Below are 20,913 nucleotides of genomic sequence, written 5' to 3'. Positions count from 1 at the left end.
CAGAACAATTAGTGCGTTTCTGTGAACCCACCAGGGGAAGAGGGAAGCTGTTTTTTTAACTCCTTTCATATTACTGGCACAGCACAAAGGACGTGAGCTCCCAAGCTCCTGCTGCATGGGTTTGTGTACATAGTGTATCTGTGTAAAATGCTGTATATTCCTCCAGGAGAGACTAAGCCTTGCAGTGTTTATGCCTGCTCAGGCTATTAATAAATCTGTATCATAACTAACAAGGGCACAACTGATTTAATGCAGAGCATTATTATAAAAGGAATAAATAAATATTGGGTGTTCTACTCTCATACTGTGAAGGTGGTCTACAGTCTGTTGCAGGAGTGACTTAATCCTGTTATAAATTTGCTTTCTGAATAAACTTATTCAGATGGGCACCAACAAGCTGTATTTCTGCTGTTCAGATCACCTTGAAATTTGGCCAGAAGAGAAGAATGAATTCTTTATTAAAAAAAGCTGGCCCACCTTCTAAACACCTGCCCTGGCTCTGATGCCACTTTGACTTAGCCTTCATGAATGTTTTCCTGTAGGCAGAGTGCTGACAAGCCTCAGGTGTTTCTCTGGGCTAGCATTGCCCTAGGTTCAGATTAATTTTTTACCCTGTTCCCTTTACGAGTGTTTCCCCAACCCCACCTTTACTTGGAGCAAGTGAACTCTTCAGTTGACACACAAGAGCTTTAAATTGGAGCAACTGAACTGCTTCTGCACCTCTGATTTGAGGAAAAACAGAAAAATGCTTCTTAAAGGCCATAAGCACGAAACAACAAGAAACAGCTTATGCTGGAGAGAGGGCACTTTGTGCGGTTTATCTTGCCTGGGCAGGGTATTCTCATCAAAATGCACTTCACCTTTGATAACCAGTAGATCAGGGGTTTATAGTTTTGCAAAATAAGGCTCTAGTATTTACTTGAATAAATCAATAGTTTTGCTTTAAAAAAAAAAAAAAGTAACATTCTTTAAGAACAACCCTATATATAACACCAGGGATAGGTGGAACAGTTCCAGTGAGGGGGAAAAAAAAAAAAAATGTGACAGCATAGGGCAAACAATGGTTATTGCCTCAGCTGGACAGAAACAGAAGTTACAACCCATAAAAACATGCAAGACAGAGCTAGAACATACGTAGGAAGGAATCACTAGAGATCTAGTCTATTCACTCAGCCCGCAGCGGTATCTACTATGAATAAAGTCTTCAAGGAGATTTTTAGCTTATTAAAGTCTTACTAGGGAGATTCCACATGTACCACAGCCAGCTGTATCCAGGAGAAATCAGGGCTAAATCAGGCATCAGTGTGGTTTAAGTCAGCAACCCCAATGCTGATCTCTTCCTGCAGGAGTACTGCTGGAGCCCCGTTACACAGGGGCTGAAGGAATCCTGAGCACTGTTATCCCAATGACTGCAAAGTTCAGGAATCGGGGAGAAACATGGTTGTCACTGTGAGAAGCAGCGACCATCATCCAAGACCCATGGCACTCACTGTTTTGGTACGGAGACAGTAGGAACAGGTTTAACCCAGTTTATGCTTCAGCCTACAAGCAGCTTTCCAGTAGGAGCTGCCATGTGTGTCAGACTGTGGTTAGACTGCACTTCAGATATGGGCCCAAAAGACACCGCTTGACATAGAAACTACAACTCAACGCTCACTTGCCATGTTCCACAAACAGCCTAGGCAAAAATACCTTTTTAAGAACCAAGCAGTTTTGTGTGCAAAGCTCCCACCTTCTGTATGTCCAGTCACTGAAGCACCTCCATGCATCTTCCTTTACAATGAGAAGGGGAGTTAACTTCCACGTCTGACAAGCTGTTTCACTCTACTGCAGCTCCTGGACACCACTGCTCATGCAGATCTGTTCCACCTTCCCTATCAGTGATAGCACCTGCTTGCATGTATAGCTTTTTAAGCTCTATGGGATGAAAAAATTAGGTTATGATTAAACACAGTTTGAAAATCACCCAGAGAAAGAGCAAGAGAAAGAGAGATGGTTTTATTCTAGTCATGGAGACCTTCATTATACAGAAATGATAGTTTATTTCATCCAATAAACAAGAGTGACAGGTAGATCACAAACTGCATCACAGCTACTACCAGCACTGAGACGGTTCACCCACAAGTCTGGGGTAATACAATAACCCAACTGCACACAGCAGAGAATTTAACAATCAGCTCAAAAACTCAACATCGGGATTTTGTTACCTTTTTGGATGTGTGTGTGTGTATATATATATATATGTATATAGATATTCTTTCCCTACTTATTTCCTAAAATCCACATGGAAGCACAAATGGCTTTAAACACCTGGACATATATAGATTTTTCATCTTATATATATATATTTATAGATATTTATAACAGTAAAGATATGGTTTTCATTACTAGAGTATACTTGTTTAACTCCTTTAAGCAGCTGGGAAGGAAAAAAAAAAAAATCCAGTTTCACTACAATCACATCTGATATGTGTGTGTCACAAAATACAAACAAAACAAGCCATGTGTGAGATTCGAGTCAGACCATTCCAGGACAGAACAGCTAAGAGGCAGGCAAAGAGTCTCAGAGGGAGCAGGCCTACATGTCAAATGGCGGTTTTGGGCTCTCCGGGCGGGAGGGACTGGCCTTACCCGGCCGGCTGGAGTTTAAAGACAAGAAAAACAAAGAAAAAAGGGAAAGGGAAGGAAGAGGAGGAGAAGTAGTAAAACAATAGTTAAAATACAGAAAGGAACTGTCATCAGAACAACAGAGGATCCACAACAGAAATTAAGAGCAATAGCACTGAAATAAGATAACTTAGATCTGAATGAGGCCTGGTTGAAAGCCTGCAACGCAGGTGGCTCATTTAGCTCTGGCAGAGACATGACATCCGAGATGTACAGTGTTGAGATATTTTTAATTTTCAAGTCTTTTTTTTGTTGTTTTTAATACATGTAGCATGAAAAGTAAAAACCAAACCCTTAAGAAGATGAGTTGTGATCAACAATGGTTACAAGTTTCCCCAAACACGTACCATCCACATGCAAGAAGGAAAGGCTACAGAAGTCACCACAGTACCCAAAAAACACTGAAAGGTGTGCTTATTCAAAGCAGAAGTATTTTCAACAAAACATCACACAGCAAACTCCCTGAAAACATTTGGTTGTCCATTTGCAAGGGAGGAGCAGCGTCTCTATCCCCCTCTCCCTGCTGGGTTCAGGAAAGTCAGCCAAAAGTCATGACACAAGACAACGCCTGGCAGAAGCCAGCGCGTCACCAGCAGGATTTCCCCAGCTCTTTCGGGAGCTGAGTGCGCGCAGGTCCGTGTGCGCCCTGCACGCTGAGGTGTGTGCGCTATCTCAGACTTCACTCTAGCAGGACTGTGCTGATCCATCGAGTTCCCCCCTTCCTTGATCTCCCTGCCTCACATTGATATAAGGTTGATTGCACTGTTCCCAACATGAATTTTTGCACCTTCGAAGTCGAACTAATACACAGGACACTTAATCTGTTCCTAATGGCGTCACATGTTTTGACAGTATTTTTCCTCTAAGTCACACTTTTGTCTTAACTACAAGAAAAGAAAATAGCTACATGTCAGTCCTAGGTGCTACGGCTAACTGGTGCAGGCAGGACACTTTTCCAGGCTAGACCAGGCAGATGACATTACTGGACGGACAGGCACCACTTGGACTTAAGGATGTCCCTGCGGCTGATCTCTCCAAGGAGCCTGCGTACTTCAGGGATCCATGCCACTGAATGAAGGCTACTCTACGCTCACAAAGCAATACAGGACGCACGAGTGAAGACGAAGAGCTCGATCACTAGGCTAGTGTTTTACGACACACCAGGAGGGGGTGGTGGGAGGCAGAGATGTGGGATGGATGAGAGGAGTGACTGTGGCTGCGGAAAGGAGGGTGGGATGGGGAAGCCGCCAGCACGGCATTCGTCGCCAGCTGTCTACAGCCTCGAGTTATAAATCTAAGAGGGACGGTTCAGCCGGTCGGATTATGGTAGGTCGAGTAGGTGAGGCGGGGCCCCTTCTGCTGTGAAAAAGCAGAAAACAAAAACAAGAGAACACACACCGTGGTTAGCACAGCAATCGCAGTCACAATCACACATGCTTCTCCACCTCGCCTGAGCCAGCAAGAGAATAAAACTTGAGGCACAAGCTGCCAGAGTGCAGCTCCACAAAGGACACACACAGGTTTCTATCAGGCCTTGCACTGGCCTTTCTGCACAGCATGGATCACCAGTAAAGCAATCTGCTGGACAGCCAGTTTTGCTCTCCCTCTGAAATTTAGAAGCGCAGAGACTTATTTGCCAGCGAGTGCACTGGCTCTGGAATGAGAGTTGAGAAGCATGGACAACAGTGAGCTCCTGTATCAAGCACATGACAGTCACACAGCATGGATGGGGTCCTCTGAGACGCGCTGCTGTCAGAGCTTCTTGGCTAGTTTGGAGGAGCACCTTCTGCCCCTGCCCTTGAGGCTACTGCAGGCCTGAGATTCCCTATTCCAATACAGAATACTGGTGTTTGATACCGCAGGCAAGCTCGCTGCTTTCAGTTCTCTAGTGCTGGTGCTCAGCAAATGCAGCTCCTACTTCAATAAAAGGAACTTTGGCCATTGCTACTCCATTCTGTTCTTTTGCTGGTACTTTAGCTCGCTAAGTTGGCAGCAAGTTAAGTCTTTACACTCTACACGGATTAAGTGTTCTAGGATCTCCTTCCTGTAAGGGGCTGGGGAAAAACAAAACCCCAGAAAATACAAGACAACTCCTCTGCTGTCTCTCTCAACTCATTACTTGAAAGACCACTTCAGACTCAGACTACAGGCTTTAAAAAGTCTAAAAATAAAGTGTTCTGTAAATCAGCGAGTCCAATCTATGTTTTTCCTTTAAAGCATGCTCCCTGCAGTGTCCACAACCTAAGGATCAAAATGATCATGTACCATTGTAATTAAAATTGTTCAGCACCAAGCCAGAGTAGTTTACAGTCCAAACTGCCTGAAATGCAAAGAGCAAACCCAACTGGATGTAGACTAAGCAGGGAGGAAGTACTCGCACTGATCATGCAGAATCAGGTGTCACAGAATTAATGCCTGAACAAGCTTTAATTTAGATTAGAGAATCAACTGACTGCTGGAAATGAAGGCCTTCCCTTAACACAGGGGCTGAAGGAAGGGAAGAGTGGCAGAGCAGGATATTTGCACCAGTACAGTCATCTGAGGCACGGAAGTCTGTTTTGCACTGACTGCAAGTCTGTAATCATGCCGGTATCAGAGGAGCTATGCTCCTGTAAATTAAGGCAAGCTCCCTCATCTGAGCAAATGAGCCAGGGCAGCTCTACAGTCCTGCTTATTAGACCTCAGCAGAATTTATTGCTCCATATCTATTAAGCCCCAGATCTCAAAACAATTACAACTGCTTGTTCCTTGTCTTGGGAAATGATATATAAAAAAGCTTCAGACACTAAAACATTTCCAAATGTTATTTCCTTGACTAAAAATGTCAATGGGGACTGCAAGATCCCGTTGTCAGCATGCCAATCAAGTTACTGCTTCTGTACAGCAAACAACAATGGGATTGAGCTAACCCAGAAATTGCAGCCACCTTGCAAGGATGCTGAAATCATACTACCTCCCAGAAGCAAACCTTGCAATGCGATGTTACAGCTGGGGAATCTGTGAACCTGAGCTTCATAACATGTGGGATCTGTACGTTATCTCTAAAGGGTGCTCATGGTGTAAACGCAGCCACATCAGCCATTTGAGAGCTACCATGATCACTGGAACAGTAACAGCACTTGAACTTCAGTGAGATGCTGTTGCACTGTCAGATGTGTTAGAAGGCATTTTTTGAGAAGCTCGAAGGGCTTTTTGCATTTCAGGAGTCTGGACAGGTTGTCCTATCAGCCTCTGCAGATTTATGTGAAAAGGATGCTTGAGTTGTTGGACTGTGTAATGTGTTCTGGCAAGAGAGGCTGCTTGACCCCACCAGAATAAACAGAGCTGAAAGGAGCACAAATAATTATCAGGTACATGGGTTTGTTTGTAATGTACTATGATTTATTTTTGCAGACATTTATTTCTCTCAGCACTCAGAGCATTTTAGGGGTAGGGGCTGTCTCTTTCTAAAGCCACAGGTTTTGTCTCTGCTCAGGTTTTCTGAAGAGACTTGTAGAATCTGCTTGGTAAGGTTAAAAAAGGCTGAAAACTGTTTCCCAGCACAAGAAGAGACAGAGAAGTCTCTCAGACAGACAACATTTACCCTTGAAATGCCACTTCAGTCTGTCTCTCTGCATTGCTAGCCAATATCAATGAAAAGTCACTTTCCTCTGTCAGGACAAGGAACAAAGTTTTGCTCACGGGGAAGCCTGTGGCCACCTCCAGTACATGGAAAGTGAGACCTGAGTCCTGGCAGGAGCCTGAGGAGACTGGTTACAGTGACTGTCATGTCCTTTGAAGTCAGTCTTTCAAGCCATACCCAGGCAGAACACTGAGCTAATGATATCTAGGAACCGATGGGCTAATAGAGAGTTCTGCTAATAAGGACTTAGAGATAAAACATCACATTTATTTTCTTGGGCTGCAAAAGGTCTTGGGTGGGATTTTTTGGGTTGGTTGGGTTTTTGGTGTTGTTTTGGTTTTTAATTTTTATTTCCTTGGTGCTCTTTATGCCAGATTAAGAACACAACGCCCCATAACAGCGAGTCCCAGAACAAGGTACAGACAACAGCAAGCCTTTTTCCTGAGGTTGTTCACCCAGATGCACGTTTCTAGGGATGTCTGCAGCAGGCAGAGTATTGGAGGAAACTGCTGATTGCTCCAACACCTCTGCAGTATGTCATCAGCGAGGAGGGCTGACGGATGACGTCCTCAAAGATGTCAATCACTGAACAGTCACTGCATTGGGTTGATGCGATGCGGCACCTCTCAGCTCTAACTGCAGTTACATGCAGCAGTAACAGACACCATCTGCTGCGAGATGGGGCTAGCTGTGAACCCCCCTGCCCTGGAACTGGGGCTTGAACTTCCGAAATTTCTATTAAGATAGGACTTCAGCACACAATCTCCTCTCCAGTTCTCTCTGCTGCAACCAGCAGCAAGGGAATCTACAGGAGCTGCTGCTGCTCTACTCCTCTCAGACCTTTCACTTCAAGAAACAACGCCCATAGAGAAAGGAAGAAGGGGCCCCAAAACTCTACATCTGCCCTGTTCTGTCCTCTCTAGCCCTTCATCAATAAGGGCTAGATGTTCCCAGGAAAAAGACTTGGAGAATTTGCTAGGTCTCCCTCTACACACCCCCAGTCTCAGCATTAATTAGACAGAGTTGTTGGGCCAGTACAGTACAGATGAGCCTGGCCCAAGTACCCCACTACATCACTGAACAAGTACAATGCTGCAAGATGCAGGGAGAGATAGGAAAGGGAAACAGGCAGAAGCTCAGGGGCAGAGTATTTGGGAGGATATGGATCACTAAACCTTTCCTCTTGCAAGGGCAGAAGGCAGAGGAGAGAAGGCAGTTTGAATGGAAGAAGAATAACCTAGAAGCTAAAGGGTCAAGTGGAGAACAAAGGGAGTTCATTTCTAACCGATGATGGGACACAAGGATAAAAGGGAACATTCAATGTCAGAGTCACCCTGCACTCAGACATGGAACTCCTGGTATTAATGACCCAAACGTCTCCTGCCTTCCATGAGCACTAGGGACACAGAGGGGGTGGGAGCACTCCTCCAGCCAGGCACTGGGATATAGGAAGAGGAGTCTGAACTAGCAGCTCACCAAGTCTCTATCTTGGCCTAACAAAGCGGACACACCAAATCAAAACAGTTCATTCAGTTGATCTCCCAGTCAGTGTGGATAGAAGCCAAATGAAATAGAGTTTAGACCTCGTTGCTGAGCTCATTCCCCCATCCCACCTCCTCTCTCTGGAAGCAGAGAAAGGGTCCTCCAGTAACCGTAAGTCAGGTACTGAGGCTTTCCCAGCTCCTGCAGCTCAAGCAGCTGCTCTGTCTGATCAGGCAGTTTTTCTGTTCAAGACTCCTCCCTTTATGAGATCCTGGCAGAGGTGGTTCACTGGACAAGGGACTCTGTTACTAACACAAGAACGAGGCAGCAGAGGTGAGCTGCAGAGCCGAGTAACAGAGGATGAGGACACAGTGACTCATGCATTGCAGGGAGAGCGCAAAACGTACCGTGGCTGCCAGTCCTCAGGGGTCACTGATAGTGATTCTGAAAGACAACATGAAATCAACATGGCAGTTCAGACAGTTCAAGGCAGAGGCCACACAGACTGTCAGGAAGGTGGAACAGAGACACATGCGCTTGCACAGACACACATTCACACACGTGCCCCTCCAGAACACAGCACGAACACACACACACTCACAGCCTCAACTTTACACACACTTAGAACCCTTTTGTGCACGAGGGTGCATCAGAAGCCATGTATTTGTTCACAAACCTACTGGCCATTGCTCTCTCACCCACCCAGCAAGTCCACTCACACACGCAGGCTGATGTTCATACCTGAACCAGGTATGCCTTGGTCTCTGCACCCACTAGCTGGGCACAGGTGGTTGGACTTGTCTCTCCCTGAGGATTCCTACCTTCTGACCATATTAAATGCTACAGTTGAAACAAACAGCTCAGGGAAGAGGGAGACACCACACAGTCCTGAGCACTACCCAAAAAGGGAAGAAGCAAGGTGAAGACTTAAATTTTGAACATCACAAATCATGACATCGAGCTACTCTGAGCTCCTGAATAATTAAAGTCATAATCAAAGCTGTGCGAAGTTACACTTACAGTGACACTGACCGCTTGCATCTTTTTCCTCAGATGTACCAAAGAATAGAGAACCCATTAAGGCCCTCAACAGATTTTTCCAATGGTTAAGTCATTCTCCCTTAAACTTTTGTGTTTCTCCTTTGAGCTTGCCTAAGCTTTCACCTAGCTTAAACTATTTTAAACTGAAGATACAAAATACCTGGAGAAACACCTTCAGTTTTGTTTCCCAGAGCAAATCCTCCTGCATAGCTCCAACATGCATACAGTCCAAATTGTTTGTAACTCTCAGCTCCCAGAGGTATGTATTTGATGATACAGACTTCCATAACAGACTGAATAAATGCTAAGTACAGAAGCAGGATAAGTAAGTCTCAGTTTAAATCTACTTCATTACATGCAGGAAAACCTTCCTGTGCAAGAAAGTGGAGAATGTGATGTGTATACATGAAAGTGTGTGTCTAGACAATTATGTTTATAAAAAAAAAAGTGGAGTAACACTTGCCTTTAAATTCATCACCTCTTAAACCAGATGCTCACACAAACTAGAGGCACAAACTGCCCAATTCTACACAGGCACCAGTGTACACACGCAAAGTACATCCAGCCACCACCATGCACTTCCAGTTCACTACGTAACATCAACTCCTACAGCAAAGCCCACTCATGCCACATACAAGAGCTTTGTTCCTCACGCACACACACAAAATAATGTATCCAGTTAGCAAGGGTAAAGATGGGTATTAAAAAAAGCAACAATGGAGATGGCATTCGTTCACCCATGGCAGAAGGACCCGAGTCCAAGTGCTAGCAGGGAACATTCTTATTCTATATACAGGAGAGGAAGAGAAAGAGTCCCTTGTCATTGGAAATTCTCCATTCATCAGTGAACTCAAATGACAAGCTGGTATCAGGATCCGGAGGAGTCTATGAATAACTGGAAGAATCAGAGAGGGGGATCAGAGAAGGAGCATCACTTCACAGCTTCTGGAATTGCACTGTCAACTCCAGATCAGGGCAGTCAGTAGCATGCAATCCAACCTTCTCCTTCTAAAGCAAGAGATTGCTCAGTTAAGTATGAAACACTTTCTTCCTCTGCACCAGTGCTGTTCTTTACCTTCCCCTAAACCCTTCTGCCTCATGCAAAAGGCAGAAAAGCCATTAAGACAAGCTATGATTTCTTAAAAAAGGTAAATTCATTTCAGCCCATTTGGGGAATCCTATCATGATGATCAGGTATATAGAATATTTTTCATGAGTGAAGAAATGAAACTGAGTGAAAGAAGAAAGATGGAGACAGAAAGAAACATAAGTACACTAAAACCAAAATCACAATGCAACAGTATATGGAAAAGCAGGGTCACAAGAAGCAAGAGCCAAAATACACAGTAGAAGCATGCTGACATCCAGAGGTGCCACCAGCAGGATTGCAGTCCCTGGGGCAACACTGAGGCACGTGTGGACAAGTTACTGTGGGAGCTGCATCAAGGTGCATAGGGAGGACTGGGGCAGAGGCACCAAGAAAGTAAAACCATTTGCACACATCAGTGTCAGAAACTGCTCTGTAGTATTTTTGGACTCATCTGCCTCTGGGCTGGATATAGCCCAGCAGAGAACACTTCCTCTCCAAACAGGCAGCACCAAGTATGAGCTGGGGCACTATTACAGGAGGAAAACCAAATCGCCTCTGCCACATACCATCACCACCCATTGACAGGCCGGGTGTTTCCACAGAAAACAGTTTCAGACATGTGCCAAAACCCACTGGAGAGGAGGTATTTTCCATGAGGAAAGTATTCCCTCTGGCATGGCATTGAGGAGTTTCTGGTTATGTTTATTCCTTACTCTGCAGTTATTCTCTTCCTCACAGGGAGACCAAATACCCAAGATAAAAGCATTCCTGGTACCAGACTGCTTCCTAAGTCCTGTTCAGGAACACGTGCTTAGTTGCACAGCAGATAATCCCTTATTACTATGTTGAATTGTGTTTCAAGTGACTGAACAGGAAAGGAATTAAGTTCCCTAATGGGAAAGCAAAGTTGCGTGATTTGAACCCTCTAGACTGGAAAATGTTCAAGCTGATTACAGAAGCAACAAAAACATAAAAAAAAAATCAATTTCCCTGCCAGTGATATTGCAATATTCTACTAGGGAAAAACATCTGAACAGCTTAGATGAAGCGTCTCCAACTCACCTTAAAGAAATCTGGGCCAGGAGAAAAGGGGCAACATCTGACTTTGGGCAGCCCTACACAGGTGGGAACTGCCACTCCAGTCCTGTGATTTTTCTGGTGACCACCTCCTACTTGTGAGCAGAGGTGTTGGTATGACTGCTTTAATAAAGCCCTCTGGTACAAGGTTCTCTTCCCCAATCCTTGCACAGAGGTTATTGCAGAGGACAGGCTGTCCCTCTGTTCCTGAGGGCTGGCCTGGTACTGCCTCATCTGTACAACGAAATCTCAGTGGACAGTGATGCTCCTGCCTATGGACCCAATTCAAATATCCCAAGACTGTACCCACACCATGCACTCCATTCTCCTTCTATGGCCCAGGCAGACTAAGTGCTGTCCCAAAAATTGGACATATCCCACCTGTGTGGAGCTGTGTTTCAGAACTTACCTAGGAACACCAGGAGGAGCACGATTAGGCCGAGAAGGAACCTGAGGTGGGGGCCCAAAGGGATCAGGAGAGGCACCTGGCCTGGAGGGCACAGGGGGGGCACCACCCAGCGTGGACCCACCAGCAGGAGGTGGTCCAGGAGCTGGGCCTCGAGACCCAGGTCTGGCGGGTGGAACAGCTGGAGCTCTCCTCTGCGGTGTGGGGCTGGACGTAGGAGACCTGGCAAACAAATGAAGAAATTCAACTGCAACAGGCCTGGCATCTCTCTGTCACCATCAGGTCCCCATATGCTGCAGTGTTCCTTTTTTAGTTTACGTCCCTTTATGCACCACCCTTTGGCTTTCAAAAGCCATGCTAGGCTTCAGGCTGCCTTCAAAGCTTCTTCAGGCCCCATCTAAGCTGGGGCTTAGGGTTTAGAAGCCTCCACATGCTCTGTGAAGACATAGCAGCCCTATACAGCTTTCAAGGCCTAGGAGCCTCCCAACACAAATACCCAGAACTCTTCATCCACAGGGAGAAGAGGGGAAGAGGAGGACTCCCTGTCTCAGTAGGAGGCCCCAGCTAGCCACTAAAGAGGCATCAGGCAGGTCTGTGGGGCTCTCCCCCTGAGCCTCTGGTACCTGCGTCCAGATGGTACGCTCTGCACCTGCAGCCAAGAGTCGTCCACCGGTGGGGGCATAGGGGTGCTGATGGTGCTGGTGTTGATGTCCCCGATGATGTTTAGGGCCTCTTTCAGGGCATGGTACATGCGCAGCATTTCGTCACGTCGCTGGGCTTGCTCTGCTGATTCCTCCATCAGCGTATTTTGGTCACCACAGGAGTACAAGTTTGCCAGCAGCTCTGAATGGATAAAGTCCTTGGTCTGCAAACGAGCACAAGGATGGAATCAGTTTCCACCATCTTCCCCAAAACACTCCATTCTGTCCCCACCTCTTCCTCCTTCCAAGTTGCCTTCAGTTCTCTCCCTCCCTATTTTTCCCCTTCTGTCTCCCCACTTCCATCGACTACCGTGCGATAAGTACATTGTTTATCATGAGGTGCATGATTGTCTTCGGCATGAGGTCTCTGATGGTTTTGTTGACAATCGCCATGTAGGAATCCACCAGGTTCCTGATAGTTTCCACTTGTCTCTCCAACTGAGGGTCCATGGAGTGCATGAAACTGTCTGATCCATTCTCCTCCGCTTCACTGGCCTGCAGGAAAGAGGAGAAACAGATTGGTTCTTCAAACGTAACACAAAATCAGCTTTTCATGAGAGCACTAAGAGAAGAAAAGGGAACACACAGGAAGTGCATGCAATAAAACTTAAACTTATTTTGAGCTGTGATTGTCAATGCACAGCTCACTTGTACAGATTGCTCCAGCTCAGATCTGAGAAGCTTTAACAATAAAGCTGCTCTCTTAGTAGAAAGTTATTACACAAAGGTGAAAGGCAACCGGGACTCCTGACCAATGTTCACAGGTTATGGCTCTAGTGAATACTCGAAGCTGTATTTTTACTTTTAATGTTTATAGCTTCCTGAAACATTCTTTGTCTGAGCTGGGTTTTCCATGCCCAAATTCAGTTTAGACCCAAGAATCATTCACCATTAGTTAGGCCTTACAGGCTCTGACACACTGCATCTTTATCCTCATTATACAAATGAGAACACAGATACAGAGAGGTGAAACAACTGCCCATCTCAGATCACAAGTAGGTGGAATCATCTAGAAAACCTTCCTGATCACTTTACCTGCAAATCCTGCATGGCAAGTCAATTATCTTTTCTTGCACACCAAGCAGACGAGTCTCTTCTTGCCTGCCTGAAATGCTTTCTGTAAGGTAAAATTTGGACTGTGCTGTTTGACAGCAAGCAATCACCAAGGCTCATCCATTTGGGGTCAATTTCAAAGCAGCAAAGCATGAAAGCCTGTCTTTCTCAACGCTTCTTTAAAAAACCCCTTGATTTTATACAGAAAAATCTCACTTTTAAACTGTCACAGTCTGGAGAATTTACAGCAGTGTAGGAAATTGCTAATCTTGTGTTTTGGGGAACAAAATATATGAGAAAGGGCAAATTCTTTTGTTCATGTGAGCTTTTCTTGGGAAGATCTTACATAATGAAGGAATGCAAGGTCTCAGCAAGAAACAGAGTAAAGGAAGTGGACATCAAACAGTACAATTTGGGGAAAAAAAAAAAAAAAAAAGAGGGTCAAAACACCCAAAAATAAGTTTGCACCGAGATGCAGAAGTTATACACAAAAAAAGGAGAAATAAGAAAAAAGGAAAACTCAAGTCAAGAACAGAAACTAAGCAATCCAACAGAAAGCACAAAGAGGGAGAAGCAGCAAATGCCTCAGGAAACTGTGACAAAAGGAAAAAAAAACCAAGAGAAATATCTGGTGAGAGCCCCAGGGGGCAACATAGGCAGAGAGGGTCAGACTTACTTTATCCTTGTCCTGGCAGGCCAGTTTGAGCATACGTGGAAAAAAAATAAAACAAAAAGGAACAAAAAAAAATACAAGATCACTTTTAGTTGGTCTCACAATTTGGAGAAGATCCCGTAATAGCACTGAACAAGCAAAAGACCAAATCCCACTAAAAATACATAAATGCCTAGACTACCCTAGAAGAGGAACAAGTGAATTGTTTAGCTCAACTGCAAATGAAAATAGGATGCTCTGCAAAGCAAACAGTATTGTTAGCAACACTGGGCAATTTACTTGCGTACTATGGTTACTTGTTATTTGTTACACAGGGTTTTGAGTCAGTCAACCTAGCGATCGAGATCAGCATTCCTATATCAAACCACTCCATTTGCACACCTCTAGGTTGCACGTGTCCTTTACAAGTCTGTGTTTAAGAGGCCCAATCTGGTTCAAAGCCAACTTGAAGCCATGTCACCGTTAAGGGTCCAGTCCCTAATCTTCCTTTTTTAATATCACATCAGTTTGTCAGGAAATGCTTTAAGGCAAAACCCACAATCTTCAAGTGTAACAGGAAAGATGAATGCAAGAAGTCTATTAGAAGCAACAAATACAAACAGATAAGCAATTATCAGTTTTCTAATGGGAAAACTATTTATAGCAGCTTCCTCTCACAGAGGAACAGGGAGGCTTTGAACAGCAACATACACTGCAATTCTCTAGAACATACTTTTAAAGCAGAGCATAGTGCTGGCAGCAAGTGTTGGGAGACAAGGCTAAGGGAAGAGAAGAGATCTTGCTAAAGTAGCGTATCAAGGTACCTACCAAGCAAAAGAAAAATTCAAAGAACATCCATTGCTAATCGGGTTGGGAAAGGAATGGGAGAACAACTCCTAACGAGCCAGGAAGCTGCCAACAGGGCTGTACAGTGCAACTCAAAAGGAATGGTGCCTTCGCTCAGACACATACCACTCAGTAGTCAGGCACTTAAACGTCCGCCTTGTATTGGGAATTTGATGGCCACAAAAGAGAGCCAGAAGGGTTTGTCAAGGTAGCCTTGGTAGTCTTTGCCAGTTACTTCATCCCAAGGTTCCTTAAAGGAAGTACCAGGACATACCAAAACCTTCAATTTTTGTTCCAAAAGATCCTCAGCTCAGGAAAGAGACAAAACCTTCACAGACTTATTTTTAACATAAGAGGATGCAGCTATCCTTAAAACACATGCTGTGTTCCTTCTCCTCTCATTATTATGGCTGTAACTTACCCCAACGCGCTCTGGGTAGACTCCTGCACGAAGGAAGGAAGCCTTCCAGCTATCCACCTCCTCCTGGGTCTCACAGGCCAGCTCCAGCTGCCGGTAGTCCTTGTAAACATTCCTGAGGGGAAGACAAGCATTTTACTCTTCTCTACTGCAAATCAGAGATTTGTCTGTATTTGACAAGTATGTCAATGACCAGGGAATCTTCCTGTCGTTTTAAGGCAGAGACACTTAGTCCCTTACTTGTATCCTCATTATGATCCCGCAGAAGGGAAAGGAAATTAATTTTTTTTTTTTATGAGCAGGTTTGATTGCCTCCAAATCAGTTGTATGTTTCAACAGGGTCTGAAAGAGATTCTCTTAAGTTCTGCTCACTGATGGACTTCTCCACCCAACCTGGGTCTCCTAAGGCTTTTCCTAGTCACTCACTAAGAACACTAATTATAAATATATACTGCAGCCACAGCCAGTCCCAGGTAACCACAGCAAACAGCTGAAGGCTAAGGTTACACTACAGGCCATGCACTAGTGTAGAAGAAGTGGTACACATCTGTAAGACCACAAGGAATGGAGTCAGACTTATTAAAAGTCTCCCGTCTTCTCCAAAAATGGCTATCCTTAAAGGATGTGCACATCTTTCCTGGACAGCTATCCCAACACACTCATCTCTACTCCCTGCTACCCAGTATTACATAAATCCTGTCCCTAGCTTCAACAGCTTGGCATGCTGAGATGTGAATGTACCTCTGTTCGGTGTTGAAGAGAGCAAAGATGTGCTTGCTGGACATGAACCCCTTCTCAACATCTCGCAGTTTCAGGTTATCCACTGGTAACATATATTTCTTCTCCTTCTCCTGAAAAAGGGATCAGTAACCAGTCACTCACTGCTCCAACGAAGCCTCTACTCTGCCAGCACAGAGCAGTGTCAGCAACACAGCCTCCACATCACCAGGGAGGCTTGTGTTGTGGTGCAACAACCCTGCCCCGTTAACTCCTCCAGCAGCAGGCAGCAGCATGGCACTGTCCCAATTGCCTAGGTTTTGATCAAGATCCAGGTCCTCACCCTTCCCAGCAAGGGGTCACTCAGCACCAAGACCTTCACCAGCCACTTGCCGCCCAAAGCAAGCCTGCCTGGGAAAGGCTGCTCATCTCTCTACATCTCTGTTCTCAGGACGGCATTAACGGAGGGAAACATCGCTGCTGGTCAGAGATGGGGCAAGCAGCCCTTACAGCCCCACTGTCACCACCTCAATGTTTTACTTTTAATCACTACAAGCCTACGTCGAGGTTCAAGAAGAGCCAGGTGTGTGACAGAGAAGCAAGTTTGACACAGAAGTTACGGCCTATATCAACTTAAATTCACGTTTTCAGGAGAGCTGATTTTCTCACTTCATCCTATCACTGTCCTACACTCTTAAAGGTTCACAGTAACCAATAAAGTATTTAATTAATTATAAATGTGGATCACATGCATTATGCAATAATAAATACGCACCAGAAGACCAAAGAGCAGGTCTGGCTACAATATTACGAGTTGCTGTAAGGTTACCTGAAGGCCTCCTATGTTGAAAAAAATCAAGTAACTATGCTCATTAATGAAAACCTCATGCTCTGAATGATTAGAAGCTCCAGCAATATGGGCACTTTACTGCTTTGTGAACATGAAAAACCAGAGTCTGAAATTTCAGTGAGCTCAGAGAGCTTTAAGGGACCCGTTTTTCAGGGTAACTGCACCCACAACCCTCCAGTCTGGTTCTTATGAGACCTCTCCAGCTAAACACAGAAGAAGGCATCCAAAAAACCAACCTCAACATTTTTGACCCTAGGTATCATCTTTCAACTAACAAACTTAATCTTAATTTAGGGTCTCCATTTGGAACATCCTGTTCCAGCTGGGTATGATACCCCAACACAACAAGAGAGGGAGCCATCACACTGGTCTCCAAAAGGCAGAACGCAGCTATCCAAGACTCAAATAGCAAGAGAGGATACTTTTGTGTGCAAGCATGCATGTGTGACTATCCCCTTGTGAGCATCTTATGTGTTCATAGACTTTTCTTGGCTGGAAAAAAACAAAACATGATTGCTCTCAGGGGAAACAAGAATGGAAAACAAAGATGGTCAGTGAGAAGAGCTAGCTAGAAAAGAGGGGTAGGGCAGAGCAGCAGATAAGGAGAACAAAGCTGCTGAGCTCAAACACCCAGAGGATGGCAAGTCCAGCCAAAAATCCTCTTAAGCTTCAGTTAAGTTGATTTGAGTTTGCTAAGGATACCAGATACTACATAGTTCAGAGATACCCCAAAGATCAAACTATACCAGTCTGTAACAGAATTTATGCAACAAAAATATCCCAGAAGCCAGCATCTCAAAAGTACAGGAGATCACCTGGGCAGCTGCCAAACTCTCCATTCTCTCTCAAAGATGCCAGGCTATGAAAGCAGCAGAGCTCTTACAAGAGAGTTTCCCTGGATTTTTTTAGTGTTGTGGATCAGTCTAGATTAGAGGTGCTGGTTTAGGTTGAACTGGTTTAGTGACCTAGGAGTGAAGGACTCGAACTGCTAAGTCCCTAGGCAAGACAGACCATTCCCACTGCAGTCTCACTTAACTGGAACTCCCTGCATCCATCCCAGTTTCTAGGCTAGTAAAAAAAAAAAAAACCCACCACAAAAAAAAACCTGACACTAAAGCTGTCTGAGAAAAATAATTTTGCATTAGAACCACATTAATTCCATAGAAATTTAGCAATGGAGTCATTCTTCAGGAAAAGAGTCAAGAGGTAAGGGAATCCCGTGTCCCAGACATGGAAATACGTGCTCTTTGCCAGAGTTTCAACTTTCACCCCTTCCAAGCTCTCGCATAAATGGTGCCGTGCGATCCAAGACAACGCTATCTCTGCACGCTGACCTTTCCATACGCCAGAGGAAAGACGCTTATATCTGCCAGCGCAAAACATCAGTCCTCCAACTCTGAGGTAGCACGAGCAATCAAATGGAGGAGACCGGCACAAAGCAAGAACCCCCCAACCCACACACGCTGCGGTGCAACGCACACTGCAGCGAGCCCCTGCCGCTCTCCATCTCCCCACACCTCCCCCCTCCCAGTCCCCCGACTTCAGTCTCTTTTCCAGCTTCTCAGTTTTCAACCCAGCCTGTTTTATATCAACACTCTGACTTCATTTCCTGAATGGAGAGACAGGAAAGTGTGGAATGAGCTGCCAAGGGCTGAGCCTCTCAAAACTTTGGCTGAGCCCTCTGCCCATATGTTAGCAATCTGGCAGTACGCGCTACGGCTGAATAGCATCCTGGCCAAGAGGGGAAAAGGGCTTCTCTCTCTAGCTTTCCAGACTTTGAGGGGGGGAAGAGACAGAAGAGCCAGCACAGACAGAAATGGGAAAGTAGTTCAGTTTATGAAATGCTATATTCAAAGCCCTTGGTCTCATCCCAAGAGGCTTATGTTGCTCATATCTCCCCTTGTCCAAAAGAAGAAAAAACCCAACAAAACCAGGCAAAACTCTCTCTCAGCAGCAGAGTATGTTATGTAAAATGTGCACTTTGGCTGTGGGTTAATCTGTAGAGCCATGAGGCCAAGGAGAGGTAGTGAAGCGGCAGAAGCACTCAGACTGGCTGTACAAAAGAGGTCACGGATGCTCGGGGTTGGCTAGGGAACGTTGCAGGCACAGGGCTGGCTACCTCTGATCAGGGCTGCTGCTCCAAACGGGCATCACACTGCCTGCATGGAGAACTGCAGAAAGAAACGCTGCAAGCTACTTGCAGAGGCAGGATAAGTGCCAGAGGATTATCCTCGCCCCCAGCATAGTGCAGATACAGCCATATGGCTCTGTACTTTGCATCTACCAAAGAAAGAAAATACACATGGCTAAAAAGGAGACCAGGATCCATTAGCCTTTCCAGTTGCGGGGTGTGAAGCACAACAGCTACAAGGAAAAAAAAGGGATGCTGCAGTTGTAGCCTGATGTTGCAACATCCTTGTTGTGGCTATATAACTCTTTATTGTGGCTAAATTCTAGAGATTGGTTTTGGCCAGAGACAGCAAGGGTTTGCACTATCATCTGAATTATATTTTGCTATCCTGTAGGTAATAACCTACAAGAAGTTCAGAAAATTGAGCAGGCAGCAAGCCAGCCTGACTCAAAGCATTTCCTCCATTTAACTGGACTGCCTCAACAGCAAGTTCAATTTTCCTGCTCTTGGGTACATGTGAAATTAAGCTGACAGATGCATGTGTGGGCTCCCCTAAGGTTGGAAATTGGCACTCGCAGTACAAGAAAGTAATTGGCAGAATTATTAGGTCTCAGTTTGTGTCTGGAGCACAAATAAACTAATTAAAGGTTTCCCTGTAGCTGTTAAGACAAACACCTCAATTCGCACAGAGACAAGGATCTGTGTATATGGGAGAAAGAGCATTACCGTTGTTTTAACTGGTGGCTGTGTGAAATTAGGAGAAATTCATCTTGCTTAAACCTCTTAATCTCCTTTCCTTCTTGTAAGACAAAACACTATGGATAAACAAACCTGCCCCAGAGATGACTGGGGTTTCAGTCAAATCATTTGTGTTGAACGCATGCATGATGTTTTGGGAACTCCTGTAATAACAACAACTCTACTCAAATGGAAAAAACATTAACATCATAATTGATCATAAACGCACCGCATGAATACATGCGCATTACAAGATTATTAGGAAGAATTCTCCAAAAACCAGTCTGGAGTATTTGAAAGCAAGTTAGTTGAGCATTTAAAGTTGAACCACCCCCCCAAACAAGACTTTACCAACTGCTTTCTGCTCCTTGTCTTTGCAAAGAAAATGCACCTTAGAAGAGCTGCCTTTCCAAGCTATGATTCCTCCAGGATGCCCTAGTCACCCCACAACATATATGCATCTCAAGACCATCTTTCCAAAACACAGCCCACCTGCATCACATCACTTTTCCTCTCAGAATATGTAATTTCCTGGACACTACGATCACTGCTTGTTTACATTAGAAAGCTGCACTGGTTTAACTTAAACAACACATCCTAAGATTTTAAGCTGATTTAGATCAAAAGCTCTGCAGACACTAGGCCTGGCCTCATGTGATTAATCACAGCCATTACTGTTGGCTTAGTAAGCACAGCAATGGTAATCAACACACCCGCACAGAAGTAAAGCCTTTACATCAGCTGAAATAACGTGCAGGTTTAAACATGCAGCTGAGTGCAAGCCTAAGAAGCCATCACAGGGTGTATGAGAAAGCACAGGCAGACACGCAGTAGCTTCAGAGAGGCTACAACAGCCAAGACTCCGCTGTCGTGATCTCTCTATGGTCACAGCAATGCCCACCAGCCTTTACAAAGGACAGGCACGCGTTTCTTCCTACACCTGTGCAGGGCAGGGATCAACCATCCCCGTGTACGGGACTTTCTTTGATGAGGCAGAGCGCACAACACACATGCAAGGCGTTGCACACCTCTGGGAAAAGGAGAGGGTTGGTCACCCTTCCCCAGGGCATGGTTAGAGGCAAAGGGGGAGTTCTGGCTGTTCGTGGTTTTGGCCACAAATCTTAACCAGCATGCACAGATGAGAAGGGGATCCTGGAAGGGAGGCTTGCGGTGTACATAAAGCCCTCTTTATCCCTGCAGCACCAGGGAGACAGGGAGCAAACCGCACGGGCTAGGGCGAACATCTGGAATCGTTACATGGGAGCCAAGCGCCACAAAGCGACAGCATTCCTCAACTTTCCACGCGGGGTAGGGAACCTTCCCTTTCCCCCCTCGCAACCCCATCCGCAGCCGGCTCACTTCCTGCCAACCTCCGGCCTTCCCAGCACCCAGCAAGCTCCTCCCTCGAGTCTAGTTAGCTTT

The 20,913-nt window shown here is 45.3% G+C and overlaps 1 protein-coding gene across 7 annotated transcripts in view; it reads right to left on the bottom strand.

The window, feature by feature from the left end:
- Nucleotides 1-1,979: 1,979 nt before the first annotated feature.
- DNM1 (dynamin 1) overlaps nt 1,980-20,913 on the bottom strand; it is a 66,947-nt gene continuing 48,013 nt past the window's right edge. For 2 of the 7 annotated variants that reach the window (XM_086763702.1, XM_086763701.1), the window contains exons 16-22: nt 15,797-15,906; nt 15,059-15,170; nt 13,816-13,827; nt 12,411-12,581; nt 12,009-12,250; nt 11,389-11,607; nt 1,980-4,026 (exon numbers count right to left, since the gene is read on the bottom strand). In XM_086763702.1, the coding sequence (XP_086619828.1) occupies nt 3,954-4,026; nt 11,389-11,607; nt 12,009-12,250; nt 12,411-12,581; nt 13,816-13,827; nt 15,059-15,170; nt 15,797-15,906 (939 nt within the window). In that variant the 3' untranslated portion in view covers nt 1,980-3,953. Of the gene's footprint in view, nt 4,027-8,178; nt 8,216-11,388; nt 11,608-12,008; nt 12,251-12,410; nt 12,582-13,815; nt 13,828-15,058; nt 15,171-15,796; nt 15,907-20,913 lie in introns of all 7 variants that reach the window. The other 5 variants (XM_086763705.1, XM_086763706.1, XM_086763708.1 and 2 more) reach the window with 4 other exon arrangements.

This window comes from Chlamydotis macqueenii, chromosome 20 (assembly GCF_036417535.1).
Source record: "Chlamydotis macqueenii isolate bChlMac1 chromosome 20, bChlMac1.mat, whole genome shotgun sequence".
In the NCBI taxonomy this organism is placed as follows: domain Eukaryota; kingdom Metazoa; phylum Chordata; class Aves; order Otidiformes; family Otididae; genus Chlamydotis; species Chlamydotis macqueenii.
Note: the sequence above shows the minus strand (reverse complement) of the source record. Positions and strands in the feature narration are given on the sequence as shown.